Source organism: Saccostrea cucullata, unplaced genomic scaffold (assembly GCF_032062105.1).
Source record: "Saccostrea cucullata isolate Sc308-1 unplaced genomic scaffold, CSIRO_AGI_Scuc_v1 ctg92, whole genome shotgun sequence".
Taxonomy (NCBI): Eukaryota; Metazoa; Mollusca; class Bivalvia; order Ostreida; family Ostreidae; genus Saccostrea; species Saccostrea cuccullata.
In genome coordinates this window covers 307,736-335,454 of record NW_026928448.1, presented here as the reverse complement: position 1 = coordinate 335,454, position 27,719 = coordinate 307,736, and the positions used below count along the sequence as shown (strand labels likewise).

Sequence of the window (27,719 nt, the reverse complement as noted above, 5' to 3'; positions counted from 1 at the left end):
CCAAAATGGCCAACCCAAGTTTTACATAGGCATATATAGGGATACCTTTAAAAATCTTCTTTTCAAATACTTCAAAGCCATGATTAGTGATATTTATATGGAATCATCCTCAGGTAGTGTAGATTCTAGTTTGTTCAAATCATGAACCCCTAGTAAACTTTCAGTTCTGATCTGATATGTGCTTTTTCCTAGCCGATGTGCTCAGGTGAGCGCTGTGGCCCCTGGGCCTCTTGTTTCTGGTTATTTTTTATTTTTTTTTGAAAAAAAAATGCTTTGTCGCAAATGTCTGCATTATAACTGTGGAGTTTAATGACACCTCATACATGCATACTACGAGTTAAATTTATTGTATGTTTTGTTTTTTTAGATGAATTAGTTTTGAATGGAGGCGTGGGCAGGAAATCGTGAGAGAGAGGGACGGGATAGCAGTATTGAAAGCTCATATTGGACTCAGTATGGCGTACCCCAGGGGATGGAGCAAGCTTTACAGGACCCAGGCTGGGTTACACCAAGCAAAACAAAGATATTGGACCCCACAGAAAAGGACAGGCTCTGGAATCCAAGTAACAATCCACATACAAATCAGTGGTCAAAATCTCCTGCCACCGGCATGAAGAATAGTTTAGAGGTAACTACTTATTATGTTTATTTCTAGGTTTTTTATAGACTTTTAAAAATTAAAGGAAGAAAACTCCTCCAAACTGGTATATGTACAATGTGAAAGCACTGAAAAGCAGAATTTGGGGGGGGGGGGGGGGTAACTGATAACAAGTATACCTGTTGATTTGCGTGTGCAGCCGCAAACATCTAAGGGCATCACAGACCTGTTATTGCTCAATTTCATGTTGGTTTAACTCCTCTATCAAGCATTACTTGATACTTCTTTGGTTTTTGAAATATCACTAATGGAGCTGGTATAATAATTATACATGTATAACTACAAATAATGCTATTTTGGATTTCACAGACCTCTTTAATTCTTTTGAATATGTATAAACTTTGTTATAGGATGAAAAATATTTTTAATTTTTTCTTGTGATTACTTTGTGCTCTGAAACTCTTCAATATTTAATGCAAATTTTCCAAAGCAAAGTGGCAATTGATGATTTTATCTCGATAGAGTTGGTATCCATTTAATGACTACAGAAATGAATTCCATTTAAAGATATAAATAGGTATAACTGTATGGTGTGCATGGTTTAACTTACCGCTAATGCATGAACATAAAACATATTCAGTGATAAAAAAACTTCTGCATTGATAAAGGATTGAATTTGTCTGCTTTAAATTAAAGCTAGACATTGAAAGTCATATTAACTGTGAAAGCTTGATGGCTATGAGATTTGTGCCTTAAGTGCACCAAGCATGTAGGTCACTGATATTTCATCCAAATCTTATTGGGGAAAAAATAGTTCCGTACATCAAAACATAAATTTACATAAATATTAGAAAGTATCCGGTTTTATCATATTTCCATACCTATTGATAAAAAATGAAGGTCTCTGATATTAAATTTCTCATGGAGAAAGTGCACAGTAGCAATAAGTTTTAATGTACAGAGAGTTCAAATAGAGTATCTGTCGTTCTTTTGTTATTGAATTCTAATTTAGAAAAAAAAATGTTCTTTGCTTCACTGTGTTTGAATTAATTAATTATAAATGCATACAGAAAATAATCACGCGTCTAGACATTTCAAGGTAAAAAATAGAACAGCTTGTCTGCCGTTTTCCTAGGTGGGTGTTATCTCTTGACTGTCTGGGCCAATTTTTTTTTAGAAAAAGGAACACAAAAGTCCCGCAGGTGAATAGAAAAGTGGGTAAAATTCTGTATCTTGCTACTTGTACATGTTGTATGTAGCATGTGGTGGTTTTTCTTAGAAAATTCCACAACTTCTAGGCAGTACATCTGGGTTTGTCTTAGCCAGAAATGAAAGGTGTATAAATGATTAAAAGCATCATGTGGATCGATAGAAATCATTATTACTATGGTGATGGGTGGCGTAACAGGAAATCTACTGATAATCTACTGTTTTCTTGTAATTCGGCTTTCATGAGCTGGAATACAAATAGTTCAAAGTAAAAAGATCAGGAAGAATTGTTTTGAACAGGAAGTTTATATTTTGTTTATAGCTCTCGTATAAAAATGATTTCAAAATGTCGGTCACAACAGTCTTGATCTTGTGATAATACAATGAGGCCGTATGACAAGATGTCGATCATTTAGTTTTTTTTCAAGAACATTCAAGTGCTTATAAGATGGCCCTTTATTTAGAGCCCTGAGGGTTTTACAGCAGTATGCTTGCACTTTGTAGCAATTGAAAGATTCTGGATTTGTAATGCATCATTCTGACAAATACATATTAGACATTGATCCATTGCTGCATATATAATTGGGAAGTATTTTTGATAAATATACAAAGCATTAGAAGGTTAATTAGGGTTCAAGATCGAAATATTTTAATTTTTTTTTTTTATATATTTCGGGGGTAAAATTTCTTGTTTAGAATATGAATGATTGTTTCTCCCTGTATCTTTTATTTTCTCAGTACTATGACAAATATTGTGTGCAAAAACAAAGAAGTAGTTGTTCATGAAGAATTTATTATTCTTAAAAGATGCATTCTTATTATCAACAAAATATATAATTTACTGATTTTAATTGAACAGATGAACAGATGCAAAAAATAGAGATGTTTTTTATTATCGCCGTGCAATAAAGTTAAGCGGGATAATAGCAACATGCTTGTGTGTGTATAATGTGGGTGAGAGAATGAGTGCATATGTATTTAAGTTACACAAACAATAATATATAATATCCGGATCTATGTGCAGCTCTTTTGTGAGGGTAGGCATTGCTTTGCAGTATGCCCTGGTATGCTCTGCTTTGTAATTGGAAAATATTACTTTTGGTTCAAATACTTGTGTATACCAGAAATTGCAAAGAAACAAGATTTATAAAACTAAATTATTCATTCGCTGAGGTGATAATTATAATGAATTTTGCTTTGAATATTAAGCTGTAGCTCATTTTTAAAGAAGTCAAACTTTGAACTGTCTTTAATAAATAATTTGAGTTTTGGTAAACAAGAAAAAAAAGGGGCCTGAAGTATTAATGTAAAATCTCGCATTCTTCAAATTGATTTATGAATGAAAAGCAAGACCGATTTGTGGCTTTTTTTTCCCCCAAAAGTGTCGGGAAGAAGTTAATGACCGGTGTATTCAGTGGCCATAGAAGTTTTGAAGGCATTCAGTAGTTGTAAGAGCAGACAGATTTTGATGAAGGTCAGATGTATATTTGCCATGTGCTGTTAGACAAGGCATTCCATTCCAGAGCTACAGTTTACAGTACCATTATTATTATATATTATGTATTTCATTTATTGGTGATTAACATTGTTTTTAGCTTAAAGTGCACAATTTCTTTCAAAAAGAAATTAACATCAAAAGACCTGAATTAATTTAATTTTGCTGGAATCTGATTAAAATCTACTAGAAAATATATGTTCACTCTTATTAAAGTTATTTATATATAAATAAAATTTCATTTAGTAAGAAAAAGAATCGTCCATTGCCTTGTGTTGTTAACGTTGACCATGCTCGCGTATTGTTGATAAACACTGGTCGATGCTATTTTCGTATGGGATTTTCCTGACACACATATTTATATCGCAGACTGAAGCACAAATAGATTAACGTAAGTTTGTCCTTGAATTGTGGATTTAAATCTTTTATTTTGTCGGATAAAAAAACCGAACAACTGCACTTTTCTAATAAAAACAAACCTTTTTTTTGCAAACATATGTCATGGTTGTTTAGTCTGGATGAAATGTGCAAGCCAGCATTTTTTTTTTTTGGAAAGAGGGTAAAGGATGCAGACAGCAAGTGTGTTATCTGAATCGTAGAATATTTCTTGAAACAACTTTTGAGGAGCTGAATTTTCTTGTGCGTTGTGGTATGTCTGTTTGAGCAGGAAGAGACTTACTCAAGGATGTTGTGATTTTTGAACTAACATTTGTGAGTTGCTCAAAACTTGTATGGAATGTGGAAGAAAATCATTCAGATTTAGGGGGTGAGACATCCTTCATTTAATTCAATTTTGAATTGCTTACACGAGATGGATCAAATTAACCGAGATAATACCTCCCCCTGCAGTCTTCAAGCAACATACAATTTTGTCTAAATTTCTAAGCAGTGGCACATAACTTGTAGGATTGTGACTGCAGAATTTTATTTTTCTTGACAAAATGTTTTAAATGCCTTTCACAGCAGAAGATGTCTGGCCCTTGTGACCTAATATAGCACTCAAAAGACCTCTTAATATCAGGGAAAGCTTCGTAAAGTCTGTGGGTGGTATATTGCTCAAAGATGTGTGGATGTCAATTACGCGACTCCACAATTGAATAATATGACAGACAGACACCTCATTAACAGCATTGGCTTTTTTAAAAGGCGCGCTGCAGAAGCATGCAGCTTAAAATTTTAAGAGCATGCAGCGTAGATCAGAGAAGCATGCTGTTGAGAACTGCAGGTGCTTGGGAATAAGAGAAAAAAATATTCATTTATGATTAGTACTTTTAAGTGAGAGGTTATGCCAGTAGTTTACGAGTTCTCCTGAGGACATTGACCTAATTACCTGCATCACATACTAATTATAGCCTGCTTTTGGATTGTATACCTTCAAGGGATATATATGTATAATAATATTGACACAGATTGCAGTTAAATATGTACCTCTAAGGTATACATCAATTAACACACTAATTAATTTTTATGGATGTCTGTGGTAGTGTTTAAATTAAAAGGTTGAAATACACTTGATGGATTAATAGTAGATTTTTCATGCTACAGTAAGGATTTCTTATACATGTACTTGTGATGTGTATATTAGTAATGGTAGACCAGGATTTTTATTGTTTACATATGTGTAAGTATATTTTAGGCAATCATAGATATACTGTGCTAAAAATTATATAAAAGACTGATTAGCATTTTGATAACATACAAGTTCTTCTTTTGTTATATGACAACAAAGATTTAATTATTTTATTTTATCAACTTTTTTCGAGGATGAATTTTTTTTAGTACGTATCACTATCTTAATCATTAAAACATTATACTGTTATGTGCTATTCTGTAATACACTTCAAAATCATGTGCATCAACTACAAGAGGATTTAAATGAAAAAACAAATTTGTCAACAAAAGTAATATTTTAACAAAATGCAGAGTAAGGATTCATATATATAAATATCTGTGTGGCTTGTTTGTCCTTAGCCAGCCATGCATGATCAGGAGGATATCCTACGATGAATCATAATATTCTAACTGTGTGCATGTGTACGTGTGTCGAGTCAGGCTTTTCCATTGGTTATCATTATATTAAAGCTCGCCTGAAGAGCAATCAATACTTTGTCTTTGTGACAATTTATTATTGATTATTTGACTGTGACCTTAATCTTGCTAGTACGAGAAATTTTTAACTCTCCAAGTGGTGTGTATGGATTTTTTTTTTAACATCATCATTGCAAAAAAAGGTAGAAAACAGACAAAGGTTTGTTGTATTGATGAGGTTTTTCTGATGTGTGTAAATTTCTGCGACCTGTTTGTGTTAATAATTTGCTTCCCTCTCCTTTGAGGAATTTATTTGTTGTGGTGGTTTTTTTTTTCAAACAGGGAACAAAGAAAAGGGTTTTAAATTCTGGACAATATTAATTTAGAGGCACCCAGTGCTGTAGAGTGGGGCTTTGTGTGGCCAGTTTACCTGGAATTTAAAAAGTCGGATTACCTGTTATCACATATATCTTGCCAGGTATATATAGCTGACCAGTCAAGCATTTCTCAAAGTCTGTTATCAAACTGCTGAATAATCCAGGTCAAAAATGATATATCCCCTAGTCTATCAATACCAGCATATTATGTCGAGATTTCAGTGTTATGAAGAGTGAATTTCATATAGGCAGGTTTGTGCATGGTTTTGACTTATTTGTTAACAGTACAAACTGTGTGTTTATAGGTAGTACAGGTTTAAGGATTAAGGCCAATGTACTAAGGAGATAAAGATATTTCCTGTATTGTTATGTAGTTTAGTACCTGGTCACTATGACAAACATGCCTATATACATACTAGTTGTCTATCTTTTTAGTCCTGATTGAACTATCTTCTCCAATTCTTAAGGTGTTGCAGTTAATTATATTAATTTCAATTGAATTTCGTCATTCTGTACAAAATACTTTATATTGAAAACGTTTATAAACTCTGCGATTGATTCAGATGATTGTACATACAAGTATGTCGAATAATCTACTTTTGTATCTTTGCGTACAAAAAGTAAAAACTGCTAGTATAAATTTAGATTTTTTTTGTAACAGTTATCACATTCCTGAGAAGTTTTTTGGGTTTCATTTGAAAAAATTCTGATTGATTGCTGTAAGTAATTATTTAGATTCCATTCGATGAAAGTTGAAGTGCTGCATGTGGTTTTGTTGTTGTTCACCGTGTAGGGGATTTCCAGTTATTCTATTTATAGATTGTTGTGTTTACAGTGTAACGCATGGAAGGTCGTTACACGAAGAGAAGAACTGGTGCTTTGAATATCGTAATAAATGACAAATAAATATTTTTAATCCTTTTATGTTTCACTATTAAGGTTCTAGTCGATGACATTTCATAAAAAATGACTTTAATAATTAAAAATATTTTTCAAATAAATTTTCAGAAACCTCATATGATGGCAGCACCCCCGAATGGATTTTTCCCACGTCATCCTTCACTGGTGAATCCACATTACAGTAATGGCTTTCAACAGTATCTCATGGAACCGCCAGCAGCAACAAACTTCAACGGAATATTTTCCTCGGCTCTGCCATCCCAGAGCTCCCCTCTCGGGTTCTCCGTGCCTCAGACGAGAACGACACAATCAAACGTGACCTCATTTAGCAGTTTTCCTTTTACAAATCCCAATATGCCTTTTCCCTTCTCATCTCTTCCAAAAAATGACCCCTACAATTTCTCCGATGAAGTTTCACTGAAACGTAAATTAGAAGATAATTATGGACAAGTTCCGAAAAAGAAGAAGGTGAAATGTAGTGGAGAAAAATTGAATGGACATGTAGATAAAAGTAATTTAATTAAAACCAAAAATGTGAAAAAAGTTATTGAGACTAATGCTCTCTCTTTGAATGAAATCGAAGATAGAGTGCAAAATATTTTGAAATCAATACAAAGAGAATGTAGTTTTAAGGAACCAAAAAACGTGCAATTGAATAACATACATATTCATTCCACCCAAGAAAAGACCAAAGAGGATACAAATGGCTCAAATTCTATGGACATATCGAAAGCAAAGGATGAAACCAAATTAAATAATTTATCGGAAATACCTATAAAAAGTGCTGAGGAAATTCATCTGGAAAAATTAATGGGTAATTCCTTGGAAGTGGAGGGTCGTAAAACGCCACCAAACTGCTGTACGAATTGTGAGAAATTTGGATTCCGAAACTCCCCTCAGTGTCTCCACAAACGTTCGGCAGCAGAAGTGGATATTTATGACTTCGAGGACGACGAGGATGTCTCAAACCTCTCCGAACCCAAAAATCGCTCAAAAATCGAGGCAGCAAAAGCCAATATATTTAAAACTGAACATCAGGAAAAACAAGTGGATGAAATTAAGGTCGAATCAGATAATCACGATTCGGAAAAGGAAAATTTTTGTGAAAATGAAATATGCTCCGATTCAACCTTTACTACAAAATTGCAAAAATCTGATCTCAAGGACGAAGGTAGTGCCAAACTTGATCTACTCTCGGAACATATTAACAAGCTGAAAGGGACGGTGACAGAAGATGATGAACACTTGGATAGACTCAGGAAAAACATTAAATCGGAGATGCCGATATGTAGCTGCAGGGGCCCAGATTGTAAGTATATATTTGTCTGTACTTATGGTTGAAGGACATGTATTTTCTTAAGGTCAAGTTCTATCTATGGTTTTCTGAGAATTTGTTTATTGTTCATCTAGAGTAGAGGGAGTACAAAAAGGGTTTAAAATAAGGTCAAGCATAGCTTTGTTATTGCTTCAGCTTAGTTCTCACGTCCTTAATTTCAGTGCGGATTTAAAATATTTTATGAATGTTTAAAGTATTTTAAAAAAGTTCATAAGTTTTTATATAAGGGGATTTGAAAAAAAAAAGTGATTTAAATGGTATATAATATATTAATGCAATTTTAAAATAATTGCAGGTATAGATTGGAAATGTATGACAAAAAAGCAGTTGATAATTATTTTCTTCTTGAATAATGTACAATGTATTAAATAGTGAATAAAAAAACACACTTATATAAAGTAACATTCCTGCAAAAATGTTCAACAATCATGATAATTGATAAATAGATCAGAATTCAATTCAATTGATATTTTATTGCTTAGGAAGCATTTAAATCTCAGAAGAATTACAAATATATCTGCCCAGTGCTTCAGACATGAATTGACTTTAACATTTGCAACAACATTCAATTTTTAATCATCAGTTCTCTTTATCTCTAGATATCCCCACGGAGGACAATGAGGGTCCGTTTTACACTCATCTTGGAGCGGCTCGGAGTATTCAAGCTGTGAGGGAACTCATGGAAAAGAGGTAGGACTAAGCATTAACAAGAAGTTTTTATGCACATATCATTGAAAAGCAAAATTTAATTCTCTTGATTAAAAAATGCTTTTCCAATAGGTTAAAATTTTTTTTAAAAGGTAAGTAAGATTTTGAAAAAAAAAGACACAAAAAGTTGACACATCTATCCCCAGTGATCAGTTTTTAAGAGGAAAGCATTTTTGAGTAGAAACTACTGAATAAACTCGAGCAGAAATACAGCATTTATAACTATGTATTTCTGAAATACAAGGAATATAAACATAATAAATGTGTTGTTAAAAAATCAATTTTTCATATTAAAATGTAGAAGTGGTTAAAATAACAATGTTTGAATGCACTAATAAGAATTTTGGCTGATTTACTTTTGAACAAAATTTTGTTGGTAGATAAACATTCACAAGATCTTATTCCTTAATTATCCCTAAGACACGCCTATTAAAACTACCCAAAACAATGTAATAAGATAGAAAATAAAGATGTTAGCTACGAAATTTATTTAAATACATGTCAATTTTTCTGACTGTTTTAGAACTGGAGAGACAGGGAGAGGTATCCGTATAGAGAAGATTCGCTACACTGGAAAAGAAGGCAAGAGTTCTCAAGGCTGCCCCATAGCCAAATGGGTAAGATTGATTTAATTCATTGTGATAGATGTAGGTCTGCAAATCTTCTTTGAGGGATAAAATGTTTGAAGTGAAGTTTGAATTTAATTATCTAGATTATGAAGGAAGAAATTTACACACCACAAATCCATTTTGTTATTGAATTATTTCCTCTCTATGAGTTTGAGGTGTTTTTAAACTGTGCAATTTGTAAACAAAGGAAGAATTACTGAAATGGTAGTTTTTGAACAGTTTATAAAAGTCATCGTGAAGAACTAAATTATTTAATAAGTTTTTAAAGAATTCTGAATGAAAATAAAGGAGCAAAAAACTGCACCTTTTCCATCATGTCATTGTGACACAAACACTGAAGTTCATACTAATAAACACATTTATTTGTGTCTTTTCTCTACAAGAAAGAAGTCCCACATTTTCTTTGTAAAGAGTTCAGCTAGACTTAAATGAAGATTGTTTTTTTCTTAAGATCATCCGTCGATCTGGAGTAGAAGAGAAGTACCTGTGTGTAGTAAGACAGAGGCCCGGTCATTTCTGTGAGACAGCGTGTATTATAACGGTGATAGTGGCGTGGGAAGGGGTGCCCCAGAATACCGCTGACGATCTCTACCAGTATCTCCGTACATCACTTCCTACCAACGGCTTCGAAACGGAAAGACGATGTGGCACAAATGAGAGGTATCACTCTATAAATGTAACCATCATGCTATGTAATGATTTAATATAAATTTGCTTTGGGCTGTTAACAGAAAAAAAAATTGATGTCCTTTAAAAGTGCATTAATTGGGCTTTAGGCCTTTTCATATACATGTATATCCGAGAAGTGAAATAAGTATAATTGATTAGAATAAAGAGTTTGGTTCTGGCTGAATATTTCCCATTATTACCATAAAACTGGGTGCTATCTTTATTAGTGACGTAAATGGCTTTTTTATTTGAGTGTTTTACATTATATCTGTATATGCAGAGATATAATTTTAAATTGATTTTTTCCACATAATACAATACATTTCATCTTTCCCCCAAGGAAATTATTTTTACTTAATGTAATAGTTTTGTATTTCATGATTCTTACTGCGTAATTTAATTTTAGAATCTATATATAGAGCAATGAATTGCAGAAGTCTTTGCAGCAACATGAAATAAAAAAGAAATATGTCTAGAACCTTAGAGAATTTGATAAGTTTTAATATATGAAAAAGAAACTACTTGTTAGCTTCTATTATATTCACTTTATGCCCTCCCTAATCATTTATGATACAGCAAAACTCGTTAAGTACGAACACAGATATTGCAAATTTACGGATATAGCGAAGTCATCTTGGATCCCCAGCTATATAAATTTAATGAATTTCTTATACGGTTATAATGAATTACGGATATAACGCAGTAATTTCATAAGTCCTAGTGACTTCGTTATAACCGAGTTTTACTGTATTATGAAAGCAGTGCTGTAAAGTGAAATGTACACCTTAATTTAAAAGATGAGTTCCATTTTTACCAAATAAAAAAAAAATGAGAACCATATACAGTAAAACCTCATCATCTTGAACTCAAGAGGAGAGGGAAAATAACTTTGAAATATTTGAGGATTTGAGATAATTGAGGATAGAATACTTTGTATACAGACAAATACAAAATAGAAATACAACATAGTGCATTTTTAAAACTTCTCTTTCTTGCTTGACAGGAAAACCTGTGCTTGTCAGGGAATAGATCTGGTTAGACGTGGGGCTTCCTTCTCCTTTGGATGTTCATGGAGTATGTATTACAATGGATGCAAGTTTGCTCGAAGCAGGGAGGCCAGGAAATTCAAGCTCAAAGATACAACTAAGGTAGATATACAAAAATAGGGAAGATAGGTGCATATTACTCTTTCTTTTCATTAGAAATACCTTTGGCTCATACATTTAACTCTGTCATTGGTCTTCTAATATTGATATGAATAGCCAAAAAAAATAATGCATGTGTTTGTTTCAATTCTTTATAAATAGGTTTTCACCGCTGCACTTCATTTCCGGAAATATGCATAGCATTTCCGACAATTTTTTATTTCATTTCCGACATTTTTTGTTTTCATTTCCGACATAATTTCTTTTTCATTTCCGGAATTTAACTGTGCGGCAATTCAATGTTTTCTAAGTAAAAGAAAATGGAATTTTAAAAGTATTTATACTAAAATATTAATAATTTAAAAAAAACATCTAGTATACATATGTGTGCATACATGTAGCACTAAGTCTAGGTAAAAGAGTTTGATGAGCATCGCCACATTTAATGTGCACTTAATTAAATGTCAGTGACAGCACCATACTTATGTCCAAGTCACTAATAGATTTACAAAATTTATTTATGATTTATTCCTTTAAATTTTTCGTAAGTAAAGTTATCAAATCTTGTACTGCATATGTATTTGAAAAATGTCGGAAATGAAAACAAAAAAATGTTGGAAATGAAAACTAAAAAATGTTGGAAATGAAAACTTCATAATTACCAAAAATTCCGGAAATGAAATGCAGCCGGTTTTCACTGTAATGTTTTTTTTAAGGTAGATCTTCACTCAGTGTATTTAGAATAATTACTCTTGGAAAAATAGTTCATTCGGGAATAGTTCATTAGGGAAAAATGATCACATTTCCAAGGGGAAAGTGCCTCTATTCAGCTTTGATTTTTGTTTAAGTAAAACACTATAGTAGAAAACTGCTTGAACATACAAGAGATGATTAAGAATTTGGATTTAGAAAATCATAATAAATGCTTTCAATTCTTTTTTCTAGGAAGTTGAACTTGAAGGGAAGCTACAAGACTTAGCCACAAAGATGGGTCCATTGTACAAGAAGATGGCCCCTGATGCTTATTCTAACCAGGTATGTAATGTTTCCATATGAAAATGTTATGTACCTGCCAGATAGATAACTTCTTCCAATTGAGAAAAATTGTACAGAAAAATGTAGATATCAATTATATAGGAAGAATTAATAACAGCATAATTTTGCAAAAAAGCATCACACAAAATAAAATAACTTGCTTGTATTATTTTAGTGATAGAATACAGTAAAACTCGGTTATAGCGAAGTCCTGGGGACCTGTGAATTTAATTCACTATATCCGTAATTCGTTATATTCGTATAATGAATTCGTATAACCATTATAGCGAATTCGCTCTATGCATGTTTTTCTTCAAGTATTACTACCAACTATGTTAGTGAAGCAAATATTACAAGAAATATCTTCGATAACTAAGGTTTTCTTATGAATTGAATCTTATATACAAATGCTAAAAGGAAAAGAAGTAAGTTCAATTTATCATTTTTTTGAGTTGGCTCGCGTAGCGAGCTACTCCCTGTCGACATAGCCGTTTCAGAGCTGTAAAATTTATCACGCATTCATCAAGGTGATCCATACACCAAATATTATAGTTCTAGCAAAAAATGCTTTGGTTTGAGTGATTGTATAAACTTAAGAGGTAAAAACTGTATAAAATTTCATACTGTAACATTATTTATGCCTTCATGCTTTTAAAGAATTTTTTGATTAAATACCTGTACGATGTACAATTACTGCGTATGAATATATGTTCAAGCATGTTAGGGGGATCTAATCTTCCCATGCGAAGTTTATTTATAATTGACCTAGAATACTCCCTCTCACAAACACCTGCTGCTCTCATTAGCTGCAGCTAGTTGTTGTTGAAAATCTATTTTTAGAATCCAGATTTGCTGTGGGAATCTTTGATAACACTGACCACTCCAGCTAATGTGCTTAAATTCATTATAGAATCCAGTCAAAATAATACGGAAGCCCATGAGTGCCAACCTGTATATAAAGGAAAAGCAATATACACTTTATTTATGAACCGAACATGGATCAGACATATAATATTCAATCTCTTAAGATGCAAAATAAACTAAATATATTAAGGTATGGTGCCCAGATGTGTTAAAAAGCTCAGTTGACTCGAGCGAGTCAACTCGCAGGCCCTTCAGGCCTTTGATTTATAATCTTTGAAAGTTTGTAATAAAAGATGTAAATCTCATTATATTTAACCACAACGGGACTCAAAATCAGTTCGCTATATCCGTAAATTCGTTATATCAGAGTTCGTTATAACCGTAAATTTTCACAAAGATTTGTTAAGAATTTTGCCGGGGACCCTGAAAAACTTTGCTATATCCGTGAATTCACTATATCCGTGTTCGTACTAAACGAGTTTTACTGTACTTGTAAAAAATGGTACATGTAGGGAGAGAGTGCATAAAGGGAAAAGTAAATGATGAGAAAACTTGAATGACTTTCTTGCAGAAAAATTGCAAGAATTTTTTTTTCTGTTTTATATTGTTATTTTGCTCAAAACTATGATGTGTCACTTAATATTGCAGACAAGGTTTGAAGACACAGCTAGGATTTCAATTTTCTGGCAGCTGTTTTTTGTGCTCATGCACACAAAGATCTGCACAACATGAACAATGGAAGTACAGTGGTAGGTTAAATTCTGTGCTCTTTTCAATTTGGCTGTTAGATTTTAATTTTGTGTCTGTGATACTAACCAAATCTAAATTTGTTCTGAAATTGTTTCTGAAGGAAGATTTCATTCAGAATTACAGATAAAAATTCAATAAAGATAGCAAAGAAATATTTTTTTAAAAATGCATTCTTTAGGTACATGTAAATTGTAGATACATACATGTAACTGTTATTTACATTCAGTGTCCAGTTCACACATTCTATTGCCTTGTAGGTCGTGACTCTAACCAAACATCGAGGACTTGGAAAGCCTGAAGATGAGCAGCTCCATACTCTGCCACTACATGTAATGGACATGTCGGATGAACACGGCAGCACTGAAGCTCAGTTTGAGAAGGCTAGGAATGGTTCTCTGGAAGTGCTTCAGTACTATCCCATGGAAGCTAGGATGCGAGCTGTGCCCTTAACTCCAAAGAAAAAGAAGGGAAAGAAAGGCGGCTCCATGCCTGCCAAGAAAGGAAGACCATTCAAAAATCCAGAAAATGCACAGAAATCTTCCCCATCTTCAGCTGAAATAAAGCAGAATAGTGTTCAGGATGGAAACAGGGGTTTGCCTAGTAAATTCACTTTCAATGAGAACAAACAGTTCTTAACTTATGATGATATGATGAAATTATCTGAAGAGCCAGGGTTTGCCAATATGTATGATTCTTTCTGGAATTACTTCTACAAGTATGGAACATTCCCTCCCCCAAATTTTCTACATTCAAGTGAACTCAGAAACCAAATGGCCAGTAAAACTCCATCTGTGATACCTACTAATTTATCATCGGACTCCATTAATACTCAGGGTCATCCCCATGGTGCTGAGAAGTCATATCAAGGTCAAGGTCAACCTCCACCTCCGACCCTTGACCCCAACACCAGGCAGCAGCCAGAAACCCCTCTTGACTTGTCATCCTCAGGGTCCACATCACAACTCAAGGCAGCAAATCATGAATCTGCAGCACATGCACCATCAAATCAGTCACCTTTGGACATCTTGTCAGATGTCGTATCTATGATGCCCTACTGCAACACAAGTCTACCTCAAAATAATTACAGCAAAGATCAAACACTGAATCAGCAACATTCCAGCAACTGTGAACAAGTGCTCAACAATGCGGAGGTTTCACCGGAGTCACTTCGGCAGTCATTCGACGACAAGGTGAAAGAGGCAGAAAATGCTGGGAGCCACATGAGAATTCTGGATCCCACGGTCGTCAAATGCGAAATGGAATATAATGAAAATGCTTTCCGTGATCCAGAAATAGGAGGAGTGGCCATTGCTTTGCAGCATGGAGCAGTACTGTTTGAAGTGGCCAAGAGAGAATTACATGCCACCACTGGTTTACGAAATCCAAATCGGTATGAACCTACAAGAATCAGTCTGGTATTCTATCAGCACAAAAATCTCAACTACAAGAACCATGGCTGGTATGAACATGAGAAGAAGTGCGAGATGTTGAAGCAGAAAAGACTGGAGAAGATGCATTTGGAAACGAATAATTTAGTACCAGATAGTGTGAAAGAAGGGGAGAAGAAGAAAGGGAAGAAGGAGAAAAAAGTGGATTTTTCCAAGACGTCAGCCGCTCAGTACAAGTACATGCTGCAAGCACCTGCAGCTAGTACTGTCACTCTGACCACAGACTCTGTCATCACTCGATGGATCGATCCACAGCCAATGGTGACCGGTCCGTATCAGAGATGGGTTTGAATTTTTACAATCTCTGCAGCGTTACAGTTGGATGGAAATTATCATTTAAAAATGCAAAAAAAAAGAACAAATTTTGAACAAAAAAGCCTTTGACATATCTTCTGGGATGGAATTTTACCTTCATTTATTGTTAAGAAAAAATTATATTTGATAGAAAGTAATTTTCTCTAAAAGTGTTCATTAACTGTTTTCTAAAATGTATTTTTTTTTAAGAACATGCATGTTTTTGATCTTTTGTCTTATCAGGTGACAAAATGTATATGCTTTCACCCTTGAGATCTATTATTGGGGATGACAACAATGTATTTATTTCTGATACAAATTTATGTAGGGCAGCAGATTCTGTAATGTTGTGCATGTAAGAAGTAAGAATACATGTGTTCTGAATGCAGGTGATTTTTATTCTTGATATATCAAACATGCAATACATTTAACAACTTAGTAGATTATCATCGATTGTATTAAAGATCCCAGATGTATAGGGGCCCAGAGTAAGGTTATCACTTAGAGATAATATATACTGATGTTTCTGCTGATATACAGTAATATGCTGCATGTTATTATTTTGTTATTTATTAAGGTGTTGCAATGGAAGATGTTCTGTATTGACTTTTTATCTCTCAAAGTTGTTCAGATTAGTGCATTTAATTTCTTCATTTTTGCTTGCTTTTTAAGTGTTAAAATATTAGATATTTATATTATTTTATTTATTTTCATCTGTTCATGAATGAATCTTAAAATATGTGCAAATTCGTTTAAAGAAAACAAACATTGATTTCTTCAAATATAAGAGAGAAGTGCACATTTTTGGCAATTTTTCAATTTTATCTTGTTTGTTAGAAGTAGAATTTTTTGTTAAGTTTATGAATTGTTTTTTACATTTTTTGCTCGAGTCTTAAGTCTGTGATTTTATTTTGGGCAACAGTTTGAAAGCCTTATGAATGAAATGTTACCTAAATAATCAATTTTTAAGAAATAATGATGGATTTTACAATAATTATCTTAAAAATAATATGTACATAGAATATTTTGTATATAGTATTCATATTATTTTATTAATGAATTCAGAATTCCCATGTTTATTGAACATTCTCAGGGAAATGTAAACTTTTTTTTACATCAGCCTACTTGCTGAATATGCCAGTTTATAATCACTTTATAAATTCTGTGATTTCAGAATGCTAAGCAATATGCTATGATATTCTAAACAAAGTGCTAAGCTGCATATAGATATGAATTATGATTATTTTTTTAATCTGCTTTTTTTTTCTTACTTCTTTTCTTAAGATTTTGTCTCAAGTTTTCTGAGGGAAAAAATTTAAATTTCAACAAATAATCAAATGACTTCTGTATTTACCTCTATAATAAAATTTCTTCTCCATTTCACTGTAAAAAGAACTCAAATGCTGAAATCCATTTGTGATACACTTTCACATTAACATTCCCCAATCAAAATTTTATTATTTTAGAAAATTTATTCAATATACAAAATGTAGGGCAATGTATTTATGTTACTCATGTAAAACAATCGCTTTGTGGTCTGAAAGAATGAATATGTAAGATCATTATTTTTTTCTCAATTGTAAAAGAATTGGGTGTATGGGGGTGAAATATTTGGTGAAGTATCAGTTTTTTATTCTCTATCAATAGTGCTTTAATGACTTTCACAATTTGTCTCAGGTTGAATTGACTGCCATGTTGGGTCAGAGTTTGATGTAACATTTGAAACAAAATACAATATTTAATTTATGAATTCTAGCTAACTTAAAGTGCCCTTTTTGTTTCTTTTTTAAGTACAATTTTTCTTTTTTTATATAAAAAAAGCTTCTGTGTAACATGTGAATTGTAAAAGTAGTGAATAGACAGACATAGTGATTTGTGTGGAACTTGAATATTGTGAACATTGTGTTGTTAGTGTGCACAGATATCTAAACTTGTAAACATTAATTATCGAGCAGCAGTTCATCTCTATTATGGACATGATGTTCAAATATATTATACAGAGTATGGTTCAAACCATAGCGGAAATAGCTGTTTCTTATAGATATTTGTATGTTAGTGTAGATAATATAATTTAATGGAAGTATATATTGATATATATATGACTTAATTATTAACAGACTATAGATTTAAACAGAATCATGGTTCTGTTTTGTCCAATAAAAGTCATCAAAATGAATTCCGTTTCTGCTCTTTTTTTTTTCCTTTGAGGCTTATCCAGTGAGGAGAAAAATTCAACAGAGCAAAGAAGTATTCGAACTCGGGCCCACAAATTACTAGTCAGTTGCTCCATCAGCTTAGGAATCATCAGTAATCAAACTGTCCTGGCCTACATTCCTCTCTTCTTAAGGGTCTTTACCCAGATGACATGAACCCAGGCTCTTCACTGGCAAGTACATGTATCACTTCCAGAGCGTGGTCACAGTACAAAAGTAAATGTAGGGGTTTCAAACTAGCTCAATAGAAGACCTACTCCTTTTGTCTAAGGAAAATAATTCAGAATCTGACAATGGCTGCATCTTTTAAAATATAGCAAGATTTAGCCTAGCTGCAGAACTGTAGCTCTCTGCTTGAGAAAATTCGGCCAGATTTAAGCGTTGTGAAAACCTTCTGTTTACGTCGCTGATTTTTTGTCGCTCACTTCAGATATTATTTCCTGTAGTTGATGGTTTTTTATGCTCTTTGAATGGTATACAATAATTAATCATATATTTTACTCCAATTATTGATACTTTATTTACATACTTTTCAACATCCAAGACAGTCCTCTATGGATTTCAAATGTAGGTTTCAAAGATTCCCATTTTTACGTTCACTTGCTTCCTGAACCGCTGAAACGTAAATAAACAGTTAGGAATAGGAGATAAGTATGGGAAATTATTGGATATCATATAAAGCTGGAAAAACATAAAATATAAGAAATAATACCTGAAGTGAGCGACAAAAAATTGTTGGCGTAAATCGAAGGTTTTTACAATGGATGGATCTGTAGCTCACTGCTTTATCTGTCCAAATTTTCTCAAGCAGAGAGCTACAGTTCTGCAGCTAGATTGAGCCACTCAAAAAGTAGGTCAAAATGAACTACTACTGGGTTACGGGTAATGTTCCAATCTACATTTTCAAAATATCTTGTATCAAAATCACTCGCGTACAAAGTTTTGCTGTAAGGTTTGAAAATTTCATTGACCCATTACACTAATAAATATGTAGTGGATCTGACCTTGACCTTTTCATACTTCAGAACAAAACTAATTTTCCTTTCAACTATGGACATATACAATCCTCAACCCATGTGAGCTTATACATGTAGTTTCAGTTATTTTTACTGTCCTCAAAGCATATGGACTTTCCCCTATTCATTTCATGTTATCACTTCACACAATCACACATATTTTGCATACCGGTCATTTATTGCCTAGCCAAATACAGGATCCCTCATATACAATCTACACTTCAAATTGTAATGTAATACATTCTAAAATGTACTCATTAATCAAGAGATTCTTATCATATGGAACATTTCTTAACAATAAAATGAAAGACAGACATATTGTGTGTGGAAGTCCATTATACAGAAAATTACTACGTTTTATAACATTAAGTAACATAAACTGCTTTTTTAACCTCCATAATTATTAAGAATTTGTAAATAAATACAGAAGAACATGTATTTGTGCACACATAGGTACAAGAAAAAAAATGCCAGAATAAATTTCAATGAAAATTAAAATGTTTAAATAAATATTTTTGAATCAAAGTTTATCTTTACATTTTATATAAAGTCACTGCAGGATATATCATGTCAAACAGTGTCGCTCAGATATTTGAATCTAATTTAATATACGAGTTACATGTACCAGTCCAAGTCATATATACAGTCAAAACTTATTTCAAACTCAATGGGACCAAGAAAAACTTCCAAGATATTTGAGTATTACATATACATGTATTAGCCTATCAGGGGTAGAATACTCCAAGAATAACTGGTTTGGACTTTCACATCACTTTGAAATATCCATGGTATTCAAGATGTCAGTGTTCAAGATACTAATATTCATTTTTATATACATGTACTATACTATATAAATAAAACCTACTATTTTACACATGAGATTCAGGAAATACACTTGTATTAATCACAAGAAGTTGTAGAAATCAATACACTATGGCTAGCATAACAAAGTAATCCCAAATTTCTGTCAAATAAATAATTCCTGCCCAAGTTGATGAACGATGGAATCTCCAGCTACAGAACACAGAGTGACCTCAGGCTAGGGACAGGGGGGCGGCTCCCGATGCTGGGGGACACACATAGAATGTCGCTGTTTGACTGTAGCGCTTCTGAAAGGTCACAGATAGACAGATTTATAAATAACAATTCTTCATGCATTTTATTGACTAGTTACATGTATTATCTGAATAAAACACAAGCAAGAATTGTATGTGGCATAAAATTTCTACACATCATCTAAATATAGCAGTGAATTACAATCAAGTTAATTATGATTAATGAAGAAGAACTTCAAATTAATTCATTTATTATTTTATTATCAATTTCATTTATTATTTTAAAATTGTTCCTAGACGTGAATGAATTTTTAAAAGAAATTTTGAATTGTTAATCAAATCTATTAAGAGAAAAGTACAAGTATAATGAATATAACACATAAGATGTGGCATACATGTACCTTTAATGAAATACATGTACCGTAGTTTTACTGGTACGGTGACCAGTTTGACAGATAACATTATGGAAAATTTAAGCTCTGAAACTTGCTGCCTCAGGCTAGATAATTAATACCATAAGACAAATCACATTCTTTTTCTCATATCTTTGGTTAACTAAATTCAATTCAATGGAAGATACATTCATTTAATAATTTGATAAATATGTGCACTATCCGTAATTAAAAGTACCCGGTAAATGAAAAAAAAAATTCTCAAAAATTACTATCCTCATAATTTGGTTCAATTTTTAAATTCCTTTTGTTGAGTAAAATGTACTTTATTATTTAAAATTAAGTAGGATTATCCAAGAAAAAAAACCCACAGCATTATTCTGTACTTGTGGGCATAATAACACAACTTTAATTTTCAATGCTTAAAAGGAAAAGTTAAAAAGAACTCAATCCTTAATTTTAGAAAATAAATATAGTTCAGTCAAAACCCCTATTGGAATTGTTTACTTGAGTCATAATTCATCATTCATCCACAATGAAACAGACATGACTGTTGAATGTTTTAGATTGATAAACTAAGACAATGCTAGCAAGTGCATTGCTAAATGTAGACACATTATTTGACAGAACACATTAAGAACTAGTAAGGCTCTGGAATCATGTTGAAGTTGCCTAATAAAGATGGTCTTGACCTTAAATTTTTCACCTTTAAATTGATATGAATGTTGTATTATTTTTAATAATATTTAAATACTATGAGAAAATAACATAAATCATTTGCAGGCACAGTTTACAGTGATGACCTTCACTTTGACTTAGAAGTTACGTAACAGGATTTTCCCTCCTACCTTAAGCATTGAGCAAGTGAAAATGAATAACTTAGATGAATCAACTCCAGATATTCAACATTGAAACATGATGCTGCTTTGACCTTTGATCCACATGATTTTGAGATTTGAATTTCAACAGATAATTTATTAAGCATATGTGAAATAGAACCTCGAAACACTGATCAAATTAGGAGATAATCCAAAAGTTAAGGGGATGTACCCACAACTCCCCTGAAAGGGAGGGGGTATGAATCCTCATCTTACTTTTTGCCAGTACCCTCCCTTCACTGACCTGTATATGCTGGATGGCTTTCTCCACTGCTTCCTTCTTCAGCAGAGTAACGGTGCACCCCCCGAATCCACCCCCCGTCATTCTGGATCCATACACCCCATCTACCTCCATGGCTGCTGAAACCAGCTCGTCAAGCTCTGGACAAGATACCTCATAGTCATCTCTGTAATAAAAAAAACCCCAAATATTACAATGATCTAAGATGTGTAATGACAAAACTTACAAGCTGTTAAAAAACCTCCTTGTAAAAAAAATTCATAGGATCAACTTTCTTCCTGTGTAACTGAATTTAAAAGAGCCAAGATGAGAAAAACTAGATTAGTTCATTGCTGTGAGCAAATATATCAAATGATGTTCTTATTTTTAATAGCAGAGATGATTTGATATAGAAGTTGTAAAAGAAAATCATTTTTTTTACCGCAATGCATTGTGACTCTCCACCATGAGTTTTCCAAATCTAGTGTAATCTCCGAGCTCCAAACATTTAGCTGCCTCTTCTGTTCGAATTATCTCCCCTATTACATGGCGGGCTCTCTTGTATGTCACATCATCTAGTTTACTTTTCATTTCTAAAAAATAAAATTTTAATGTTTCATTAAAAGCTATATACTGATCAATTTTAAAATAGAACCAAAATTTATTATTTTAGACCACAAAATAATCTTCGGAATTTAGAGAATTAACCTTTTCTGAAATTTCATTTAAAGGTCATTTCTTAAAAAAATTATTTCTTCCAAAGGTTTTTTTTTTACACAAAGTAAATATAAAACCCCGGACCATTTGCTGCTCAAATCACATAGGAAGAAACTGACTTTGACACATATTAATTAAAACAAATTCAAAAACAATTTGAAACAAAAAAACAAGATTTGTTCTCATGCCTTCTAAATCCTTCATGGTGGCCTCCCTCAGGCTTTTCTTGCCCATCAGCTGGGCTGCCACTTCGCACTGCTTCTTCCTGGTCGGATATTCAGAACCGGTTAATTCATGCTTCACATTTGAATTGGTTACCAAGACAACCACATTTGGGTCATTCATGGGAACCAGTTGACCTTCCATTGACCTATAAAAGAAATGAAATTATTTGAATTCTTACATGTTTATTTTTGCCAATTTAATTGAAAATTTCATTTTAAGGCATTTTTGCTGTGCAACTTTGTAGGTTTTGGATGGGAAAACATTTGAACTGTACAAATTTGTAACTGTACAAATGATTTTTTCCTTTTTTCAGGTTCCAAGGACTACTGAAAACTCCCATCTTTACCTGCAATCTATAAGAAGAGCATGACCCTCTTGTCCCATGACAGAGATGAACTGGTCCATAATTCCACAAGGCATCCCTGCAAAGTCGTGCTCTGCTTTCTGACAAGCCAGGGCCTTGTCTTTCTTGGATACATCCCCTCCACCATTAGTGAGGACGTCCAGAAAAGTATAAGTGGCTACTTCTAGAGAGGCGGAGCTAGACACGCCCCCTCCTAGAGGTACAGAGGAAATCACAACCGCATCAAATGGGACAACTTTTCCTGAAAAAAAAATTCTTCTCTTTCAGTAGAGTGTTTTTATCTTTCCTGAAATGTGGGAAAGATTTTTTTTGCGCAAACTTGGAATCCCCTTTCAACAAAAAATACTAACAGGAGGAGGTAATTTAATGAAGTGAAAGATTTATATTCAGTAGTATAGTAATGGAAAGAAACATAGCAACAGATTAGCTTATAATAAATGACCCAAAACATTCCTTTAATCAATTTATTGCAAGTCATCTTTGCTAGCCAAGGGTTACCAATCTGAAATCTACTCAACAACAGAGAGATTTCGGATCAGAAACCCTTGCCTAGCACAGATGGTTGTAAGTATGATATTATAATAGAACAAAGCATGATATAATAGAACAAAGCGTTATAACCACAGTTACTGTTAAATGCATATCAAAATAGGCCGGCCGCGCCTACACATGTAATTTCAAAACTTTGATCTTTGATAGAATATTCTAAAAGTGCCAAACCTTTGTAATTTGCCACAACCCCCTTGACGTAGTTTGCCCACTTTGGTGTACCGGGCTTTAAGGGCGTCTCAGCTGAAGGGACTGGGAATTCCACATAATTGGGAGCATCAACTGAGTCCGCAAGAGTGAGAACACGGCAGACATTCCCTTCTGACTTTCTTCCAACAAAAACAGTTACTTGTGGAAGTGCCTGAAATTATTATAAAAGCACAATGAAATTTGAGATCAAGTATGTATAATATTTTTGATAGATCCTGTAGAATGCAAAGAGGTGTGACAAATCCAACCAATGAGAGTAAAACAAATACAAGCCCGTTTTTACCGTTTTATGAGCTCGAGTTATGGAGAAGGGTTAACAGTTCCTAATACATATTCATACAAAACAGTTCCGAAACTATTACACAAATATGTCTTTTTATTTTAAACTTTAATAATTAGAATATTCTTCATATATATACCGAGTCCCGCATTATTACAGGTCTGTCATTGTCAATTTTAAAAGGAAGCTTTTGTGTTTACTATATGTTCAGTCATGTTTCATCAGCTTATTGATACAAAAATACTAAGTTCGCAAGTTTTGAAAAAAAATGAAAAAAATATATTTTTTACCTGAAATAAAATGATGACGCGTCATGCATGATAGTTTATAATTATGATGATCATGATGATGAAATAATGCACAAACCATGGGGAATACAAATCCCTCGTTGTAGTCGGTGTGTTCCCCGATGAGGTTGACCCTCCCCGGGGCATAAGCTGCACATTGTGGTTCACACCCAAATTTGTCAACGAAGGCCTTTTTTGCCTTTGCTGCAAGTTCTGAGATGGCGGGTATCTGTGTAGCTCCTGTGACCTCCATGCTTTCAATAATATAAGAGTTACAGGGTCGCTCAAAAGATAACGGACGTATTGGTCGTTAGATAATTTCTCTAGATTATCAATGTCATGTACATTAGCACATGTTCATGCCATGTCAATATCCTGTCAGACCTGTGTCCTTCTAATTCTTCCATTCTTAAAAACAATAACAAGAGGTCCATGGGCCACATCGCTCACCTGAGCATATTGACTAAGAAAAGGCATAAATCGATCAGTTCATGCAGTAAATGAAAAGTTTATATATGGGGTGGGAGTGGGGGGTTGATTTCAAACTACCTGAGGATGCTCCTATATCAATATAAAATGTTGCTATGTTGTTCTTGAGCAGATTTAAAAAAAAATCCCTCGCATATATTCCTATATGCAAAAATTTTAACTCCCATTAAGTTGGCCCCCACAATACCTCTGGGGTTCATAATGGCAGTGTATGTATAGGTACCCAACCTTATAGGATGCTTCAATATGACTAATCATAGCTTTTCTGTTCTGGGGAAGATTTTTTCTATCAATATACTTTTCTAGTATGCAAAATTTTGACCCCCCTCCCATTATGGATATAGCCCCATCGTTCCCTAGAGGAATGATCAAAACTGCACTGTAAGTTGAAGCTACACAACTTAATTAATATTGAGAATGCCTTCATATCAATTATGACAAAACAAAGCTTTAAATTGCTGTTCTTATGAAGATTTTTATATAGCTCTTATACAAATTTCAACTTTAATTGATCAATCCCTGGCCATTCTGGCCCAGCTGGGTCATATGATTTAAACATAAAACTTGAATCTTAACTACCTGCAAGTGCTCCCATATCAGTAGGACTATAAATATGGCTTTGCTGTTATTGTGGGAAAGGTTTTTACACCCCATCCCCACCCCTCTGGATCAGATCCATCCATGTAACTTCTTTGTTCTATTTGAGATTTCTCCCTGTAACTTTTGAAAAAAAGGTTTGCTGTTAATTTTGAGGCCACTTTGAAAGTACCGGTTAGATTTTATTTGCCATATTTTCATTCAGAAAGAAATTGTAACAATATAGAAATTTCTGACTGAAATTTGATTTTTTGAACTTCAGCAAGTATATAGGATCAAAAAGTGTTTTAATTAATTAAAGGCATAGGTATAGAATTGAATATGAGTAATAGTGAGTTTAACGTAACTTTTGAAAGGGAGCAGGGCGTTAGTTGGTGGCATCATTGCAAGCCACAGACTTTGTGTCCATTCTATTTCCACAAACCCATGGCTGCATGATAGAATGGACACAAAATTAACCTAACAATTAATCAACGAGTGGGGGTAGGTGGTTCTGAATTAACTTGACTTATTCAGTGTTAGTTTTTTCTGGGTCATCCATCCAAATTTTGCAGTCCAGTGAGCCACAGGTATGCATTTGGGCCAAATATAGACAAGAGAGTTTCTAGGCCCCTGTGACTCTTCTAATGGAAATGTGTCTCCTTGTCATCCTGATTAGTTTGCACTCTGTAACTTTCCACAATTTCATCTTTTAAAGAGTCACTAGCATGATGTTATAGAATAAATAAAGGAAGTTTAATTTATTTAATTGAAGATCTTTTGTTTTTCCAATGGGAGATAATGTCTTCAATCGTTAACACTTTATATATACACCATATTAAAAGTACACATATATTTCTTAAATTCTGTGTGATATATATGTATGTATGCAAAGAATAAAGATAAGCAGGAATTTTAATAAGATTGCAACAAATTTTAATAAATACATAAATTAATATATGTCATATCCCTCAACAAAAAATAAATAAGGTAACAAGAAAATATAATGAACACTATCTGTTGGTGAAATGAGTGAAATATAAAAAACAAAAAAATTCTAACATTTTGTAGGGAATGCAAGGTGATTGGAAGATCTGAATTATCAACTAAATATACACTAAAATTAATTTACAACCAAAAGTCATTTTGTTCATTCTGTGATTATGACATTTCTCTTCATCTTTCATAAAATTGTTGGATTTCCAAGACCAAGAATTGAGTTTTTTTAAATGCAGAACTTTGGACAATATGACATGAATTAATTTAAAACAGGTGAATTTGATGACAGAATAAGAGATTTTGTCTCTGCCTGCAAGGTGAAACTAAAAAAAAAAAATCAAATGTATGTGATATCTTTGCACCATATAATAAATATAGATAATTATTTTCATCATTATAAAATATCTATTTGCAAAAAAAAAATGATAAAAAAAAATTATTCTCTCCAAGTAAATTTGATTATTTTTCTTATGCTTGCAGAACTCACTTCATTTGATTTCACATGCCAGCAAAATGCAATGTCAACATTTAAAAAAAAAAAAAAAAGTTAATTAGTTTATACATATATTAACAGTGCACAGTAAAATTCGTTTAGAACAAACATGGATATTGCGAATTCACGGATATAGCAAAGTTATCTTGGATCCCCAACTATATAAATTTAAAAAATTCCTTATACATAACAAATTATGGATATAGCAAAGTTATTTTGAATCCCCAGCTATAAATATTTAATGAATACCTTCTATGGATATAATGAATTACGGATAATAGAAAAGTAATTCCATAGGTCCCAGTGACTTTGTTATAACCGATTTTTACTGTATATTTTTTTTTCATACAGTGAATTTACATGTACATATATAATCAAAATGAATATTGCTACACTAATACTTTTGATCTCCCCCCCAAAAATGTAATGTCCAATTATCACATCTCTATAATTAATGTCATAATATTTTGTAAAAGTTATAAAAACATGATAGTTTTATTGTGCAAAACTAATTCTTGAGATGAGATTCCATTCAAACACATGGATATAAAAATAAAAATCAAATCATATTGTTCACAACCATTTGTATATATACATACATTTATGCCACTTGAAAACTAAAAATAGACCTCTGCGGAAATTAATGTTTTTCAGCAGTTGAAAGCTTTTTACATATTTATTTCATCCATGGAAACATGAAATTCATACATCAGTCATTAATTTCTATAGAAGTAAAAAAAAAATGAATAACCAAAAGATTTCTTTCTGTACGAATCATAAAATAGTTTTTTTTCAACAATATGAAATAGTGTGACTTGGGTATTGCATTGATTTTTATTACCAGGTATTTGAGGACATATTCTAGCAAATACTGTAGAAGTACTTTTTTTCCGTGTGGTATTAATTTACGCTATGTATGCAGCTACAAATTTGTCACATCGAACTTAATGCATATGAAAGGCATATAAGGAGAGTCTTAAGATATGCGCGTAATATGCTACCAGCGGATTGAACAGAAATGGAGATTCTGCGGAATCATGACCCCGTGGAAAAAAGTACGTCTACAGTACAAATTCAGCGTAATATAAGCTAAAATAAACATGGGCTGTTCGAAAATTTCACAAACCATCCATCATGTCTTTTATACTTCGATCATATGACAGTTACATCCAAACTTAGTAGCCATGAATCTCACAATTATAAATTCAAATGAGTTTCATTTATAATCACATGGGATAAAACTTTAATTTTTTGAACTGCTATTAAATTGT

The 27,719-nt window shown here is 32.9% G+C and overlaps 2 protein-coding genes across 2 annotated transcripts; one reads left to right on the top strand and one right to left on the bottom strand.

The window, feature by feature from the left end:
• The first annotated feature begins 371 nt into the window (after window positions 1–371).
• On the top strand, window positions 372–17,661 carry LOC134277621 (methylcytosine dioxygenase tet3-A-like). Its single transcript, XM_062759952.1, is given in 10 exon segments — window positions 372–628; window positions 6,716–7,916; window positions 8,543–8,633; window positions 9,175–9,268; window positions 9,732–9,940; window positions 10,953–11,097; window positions 12,040–12,129; window positions 13,642–13,663; window positions 13,666–13,742; window positions 14,001–17,661. Coding segments are annotated over 10 exon segments (3,657 nt in total). The 5' UTR covers window positions 372–382; the 3' UTR covers window positions 15,483–17,661.
• A 1,212-nt stretch (window positions 17,662–18,873) lies between these two features.
• On the bottom strand, window positions 18,874–24,157 carry LOC134277606 (galactokinase-like). The gene is made up of 7 exons (XM_062759928.1): window positions 23,971–24,157; window positions 23,286–23,475; window positions 22,548–22,806; window positions 22,165–22,346; window positions 21,702–21,852; window positions 21,284–21,446; window positions 18,874–19,823 (listed from the first exon to the last, which is right to left on the bottom strand). The coding sequence occupies exons 1-7, from the start codon at window positions 24,142–24,144 to the stop codon at window positions 19,749–19,751; spliced, it is 1,194 nt and encodes a 397-aa protein (XP_062615912.1). The 5' UTR covers window positions 24,145–24,157; the 3' UTR covers window positions 18,874–19,748.
• Window positions 24,158–27,719: the final 3,562 nt, after the last annotated feature.

Excerpts from the sequence above, each read along its gene's own strand:
- LOC134277606 (XM_062759928.1), bottom strand. The coding sequence starts at position 24,144 with ATGGAGGTCACAGGAGCTACACAGATACCCGCCATCTCAGAACTTGCA. Across the intron at positions 23,476-23,970 it reads AGGGATTTGTATTCCCCATG|GCACTTCCACAAGTAACTGT; the intron begins GTTTGTGCATTA and ends TAATAATTTCAG. Across the intron at positions 19,824-21,283 it reads AAGCCATCCAGCATATACAG|AAGCGCTACAGTCAAACAGC; the intron begins GTCAGTGAAGGG and ends GTGACCTTTCAG.